Source organism: Salvelinus fontinalis, chromosome 6, assembly GCF_029448725.1.
Source record: "Salvelinus fontinalis isolate EN_2023a chromosome 6, ASM2944872v1, whole genome shotgun sequence".
In the NCBI taxonomy this organism is placed as follows: Eukaryota; Metazoa; Chordata; class Actinopteri; order Salmoniformes; family Salmonidae; genus Salvelinus; species Salvelinus fontinalis.
This window is the reverse complement of record NC_074670.1, coordinates 81,227,377-81,233,156: the sequence shown is the minus strand read 5'-3', so window position 1 is coordinate 81,233,156 and position 5,780 is coordinate 81,227,377. Positions and strand designations below refer to the sequence as shown.

General features: G+C 46.4%; 1 protein-coding gene across 1 annotated transcript; it reads right to left on the bottom strand.

Annotated features, from left to right (window-relative positions):
• Positions 1–221: 221 nt before the first annotated feature.
• LOC129858676 (uncharacterized) lies at positions 222–5,382 on the bottom strand. Its single transcript, XM_055927973.1, has 2 exons — positions 5,373–5,382; positions 222–883 (listed from the first exon to the last, which is right to left on the bottom strand). Exons 1-2 carry the CDS (start codon positions 5,380–5,382, stop codon positions 222–224), a joined length of 672 nt encoding a protein of 223 aa, XP_055783948.1.
• Between the last annotated feature and the right edge of the window lie 398 nt (positions 5,383–5,780).

Genomic DNA, 5,780 nt, shown 5'->3' with positions numbered 1-5,780 from the left:
CTGTAGAGGTGCTGGCTTCATCATAAAAACTGATAGTATTTCAACCACATGGAATTTAAATCAAAGCTGAACTGAAATGTTATCAGAAAAATGGGTCGTTTTCACAGCTTTCTTTCTTCTTACAACCAGTCGACCCACTGTCAAAAATTGTTCCTTAGTCTTGACTGTAGCCTATAGCGGTTTAGGGTTGGGTCCTCAGATGTTCACTTTATCACATATAGTCAGTGGTTCCGGATGGGGGGAGGTTCCAGATGGGGGGGAGGTTCCAGATGGGAGGGAGGTTCCAGATGGGAGGGAGGTTCCAGATGGGGGGAGGTTCCAGATGGGGGGCGGTTCCTGATGGGGGGAGGTTCCAGATGGGGGGAGGTTCCAGATGGGGGGGAGGTTCCAGATGGGGGGAGGTTCCAGATGGGGGGAGGTTCCAGATGGGGGGGGAGGTTCCAGATGGGGGGGGAGGTTCCAGATGGGGGGGAGGTTCCAGATTGGGGGGAGGTTCCAGATGGGGGGGGGGGGGGGGTTCTAGATGAGGGGAGGTTCCAGATGGGGGGGGCGGTTCCAGATGGGGGGAGGTTCCAGATGGGGGGAGGTTCCAGATGGGGGGAGGTTCCAGATGGGGGGGAGGTTCCAGATGGGGGGAGGTTCCAGATGGGGGGGAGGTTCCAGATGGGGGGAGGTTCCAGATGGGGGGAGGTTCTAGATGAGGGGAGGTTCCAGATGGGGGGGAGGTTCCAGATGGGGGGAGGTTCCAGATGGGGGGGAGGTTCCAGATGGGGGGAGGTTCCAGATGGGGGGAGGTTCCAGATGGGGGGAGGTTCCAGATGGGGGGAGGTTCCAGATGGGGGGAGGTTCCAGATGGGGGGGAGGTTCCAGATGGGGGGAGGTTCTAGATGGGGGGGAGGTTCCAGATGGGGGGGAGGTTCCAGATGGGGGGAGGTTCCAGATGGGGGGAGGTTCCAGATGGGCGGGAGGTACTAGATGGGGGGCGGTTCCAGATGGGCGGGAGGTTCTAGATGGGGGGAGGTTCTAGATGGGGGGCGGTTCCAGATGGGCGGGAGGTTCCAGATGGGGGGGAGGTTCCAGATGGGGGGGAGGTTCCAGATGGGGGGGGGGGTTCCAGATGGGCGGGAGGTTCTAGATGGGGGGGAGGTTCCAGATAGGCGGGAGGTTCTAGATGGGGGGCGGTTCCAGATGTAGGCACCACAACGAGAGAGGGAGAGTTTGGGAAAACAACTGACTGGGTTTTTAAACCAAGGGGGATGTGATTGGGTAAGGGGAAAGGAGCAGGTGTCTTCAGTGGCGACTGACTGGCAACACCTGTGACTAGGGCAGAAGGAGAGAAAACAAATACACACACAGGATACTTATATCCGTAACACCAGCTTTTTGAGAAAGTACAGTCTCTGTTGGCTCTTGTTGTAGATCAGGTCTGTACATTTACTCCACTGTAGCTTATTGTCCAAGAGGACACCCAGATATCTCTATTCCTCTACAATCTCTATGTTCTGACCTCTGATAGATGTTGCAGAGGTAGGTGTTGTATTATTGGGCCCAGGTCTTATTGTCCAAGAGGACACCCAGATATCTCTATTCCTCTACAATCTCTATGTTCTGGCCTCTGATAGATGTTGCAGAGGTAGGTGTTGTATTATTGGGCCCAGGTCTTATTGTCCAAGAGGACACCCAGGTATCTCTATTCTTCTACAATCTCTATGTTCTGACCTCTGATAGATGTTGCAGAGGTAGGTGTTGTACGCTTCCTGAAGTCTATGCACATCTCTTTGGTCTTGTTAGTATTGAGGACCAAGTGTGATTCCTCACACCACTCTACAAAGTCATCTAGGACCGGGCCACGGTGTTCCTTGTCATCATGCAACAGGATGATCAAGGCAGTGTCATCAGCGAACTTAACGAGGTGTCTGTCAGTATGGGAACTAGTACAGCTATTAGTGTACAAGATGTACAGGAGTGGGGACAAAACACATCCCTGAGGAGAGCCTGTGTTGGTATTGGAGTGGGGACAAAACACATCCCTGAGGAGAGCCTGTGTTGTTGGTGGAGTGGGGACAAAACACATCCCTGAGGAGAGCCAGTGTTGGTGGTGGAGTGGGGACAAAACACATCCCTGAGGAGAGTCTGTGTTGGTATTGGAGTGGGGACAAAACACATCCCTGAGGAGAGCCAGTGTTGGTGGTGGAGTGGGGACAAAACACATCTCTGAGGAGAGTCTGTGTTGGTATTGGAGTGGTGGAGACAAAACACATCCCTGAGGAGAGCCAGTGTTGGTGGTGGAGTGGGGACAAAACACATCCCTGAGGAGAGCCAGTGTTGGTGGTGGAGTGGGGACAAAACACATCTCTGAGGAGAGCCTGTGTTGGTAGTGGAGTGGGGACAAAACACATCTCTGAGGAGAGTCTGTGTTGGAGTGGGGACAAAACACATCTCTGAGGAGAGCCAGTGTTGGTGGTGGAGTGGGGACAAAACACATCTCTGAGGAGAGCCTGTGTTGGAGTGGGGACAAAACACATCTCTGAGGAGAGCCAGTGTTGGTGGTGGAGTGGGGACAAAACACATCCCTGAGGAGAGCCAGTGTTGGTGGTGGGGTGGGGACAAAACACATCTCTGAGGAGAGCCAGTGTTGGTGGTGGAGTGGGGACAAAACACATCTCTGAGGAGAGCCTGTGTTGGTGGTGGAGTGGAGACAAAACACATCCCTGAGGAGAGCCTGTGTTGGTGGTGGAGTGGGGACAAAACCTGAGTCTACACCTTCACTGTGGTGAATCACTAAAACAATACAGAAAACCTGAGTCTACGCCTTCACTATGGTGAATCACTAAAACAATACAGAAAACCTGAGTCTACGCCTTCACTATGGTGAATCACTAAAACAATACAGAAAACCTGAGTCTACGCCTTCACCATGGTGAATCACTAAAACAATACAGAAAACCTGAGTCTACACCTTCACTATGGTGAATCACTAAAACAATACAGAAAACCTGAGTCTACGCCTTCACTATGGTGAATCACTAAAACAATACAGAAAACCTGAGTCTACGCCTTCACTATGGTGAATCACTAAAACAATACAGAAAACCTGAGTCTACGGCTTCACTATGGTGAATCACTAAAACAATACAGAAAACCTGAGTCTACACCTTCACTATGGTGAATCACTAAAACAATACAGAAAACCTGAGTCTACACCTTCACTATGGTGAATCACTAAAACAATACAGAAAACCTGAGTCTACACCTTCACTATGGTGAATCACTAAAACAATACAGAAAACCTGAGTCTACACCTTCACTATGGTGAATCACTAAAACAATACAGAAAACCTGAGTCTACACCTTCACTATGGTGAATCACTAAAACAATACAGAAAACCTGAGTCTACACCTTCACTATGGTGAATCACTAAAACAATACAGAAAACCTGAGTCTACTCCTTCACTATGGTGAATCACTGAAACAATACAGAAAACCTGAGTCTACACCTTCACTATGGTGAATCACTGAAACAATACAGAAAACCTGAGTCTACGCCTTCACTATGGTGAATCACTAAAACAATACAGAAAACCTGAGTCTACGCCTTCACTATGGTGAATCACTAAAACAATACAGAAAACCTGAGTCTACGCCTTCACTATGGTGAATCACTAAAACAATACAGAAAACCTGAGTCTACTCCTTCACTATGGTGAATCACTAAAACAATACAGAAAACCTGAGTCTACGCCTTCACTATGGTGAATCACTAAAACATTACAGAAATACACTATGGAAAAAGAAGGAACAGCACGTCAGAAATCAGCTCAATGTAATTGAAGAATCCATAGACTCTAACCACTTCTGGGAAAAGTGGAAAACACAAAACAAACAACACGAAGAATTATCTATCCAAAATGGAGATGTATGGATTAACCACTTCTCCAATCTTTTGGGCTCTATAACAAAGAACAAACAGCAAAAACATATACATGATCAAATACAAATCTTACAATCGACTATTAAAGACTACCAGAAGCCACTGGATTCTCCAATTACATTGAATGAACTACAGAACAAAATACAAACCCTCCAAACCAAAAAGGCCTGTGGTGTTGATCGTATCCTAACTGAAATGATAAAATATACAGACCACAAATTCCAATTGGCAATACTAAAACTCTAACATCATTCTCAGCTCTGACATCTTCCCCAATATTTGGAACCAAGGACTGATCACCCCAATCCACAAAAGTGGAGACAAATTTGACCCCAATAACTACCGTGGGATATGCGTCAACAGGAACCTTGGGAGAATCCTCTGCATTATCATTAACAGCAGACTCGTACATTTCCTCAGTGAAAACAATGTACTGAGCAAATGTCAAATTGGCTTTTTACCAAATTACCGTACGACAGACAACATATTCACCCTTCACACCCAAATTGACAAACAAACAAAACAAAGGCAAAGTCTTCTCATGCTTTGTTGATTTCAAAAAATGTTGGACTTAATTTGCCCTGACTTAATCTGCTATTCAAATTGGTGGAAAGTGGTGTTGTGGGAAAAACATACAACATTATAGAATCCATGTTCACAAGAAAAAGAAAAACATTTATTTCCACAAGGCCATGGGGTGAGACAGCTTGAATCCCAACCTCTTCAACATATGTGATTCACCACCTGGATTCGGTCTTATTTAGCAAAATGTGAAATTGTGCATATACAAACTGGTATATCATACACTGCATTTGAGGAACAACGGGGAAGTAACTCTAATTTGAAAGTTGATCAACTTGTAAACTCACTTTTGAGAAAATGGCCTTTGAATGTTTTGGTATCTAGTGAAGAGCTCTTCTTTGTCTCCGCCCATTCAGCATCGTTCACACCCGTTTAGCCCCACCCATCTCGTTTCGCTCTCGGAGCGTTCAGAACACACACTTGATGCTCTGGCCGATGATTTGTTTACCTCTGGATAACATGAAAACAACCTGACAAGCTCTGCTGGCAACAATTTCATTACGCTTTTTTTGCAGACGTTTACTGACACCGGCCATATTCAACGGGTGTTGTACACACGTCAAGTAATGTTAGCTAACGAGCCAGCCAGCTAACGTTAGCTAGTTAAAACAACAATGAACAAAGTGGCAACAATGCCAGAGTGCTGGGAGCTAACCAACCAGGCCCAATGTTATCTAGCTAACATTAGGCTCTAACTAGAACAGCACACGGCTCTGGGAAATAAATAATAACGTCAGCTAGGGAGCCAGCCAACTAACATCAGCTAGCTAACAGTCCACTTTAGCTTGAAATGAAACCACTTTCTGTCAAAATTAGAAATATATGAAAAGGTAGCTAGCTAACGCTAGACTATCTTACCTGTATACATCGTCATGCATGATGGACGCATCTCCCTGTTACGGATGCCATGCCACGGTTGCCCTTAGTTTGAAGATGTAATCCAGAGACAGGTGTTTTCTCCATCTCTTTAGTTATCATACTCTAATTCCACTGATTTCAAAACTTGATCCTCCAGAAAGTGGAGAGCATCACTTACGCAGCTCCAGCAGCGTTCAACTCATCTCTCGGCATGTCCAGCCAACTCATTATCTCGGGCCAGTCATGGCTAGTGGGAAAGTTGCTCACTTTTTCTGTGGCTTAACCGACAAGGCTCGTAATTTAACAATTTTATTCATATTTACAGATGGCACACAAGTTTGTTATTAAGGCACATTTAAGTTCACATGTTCCAGAAGGCATTTCTGCCCAAAATATCAACATTTTGAT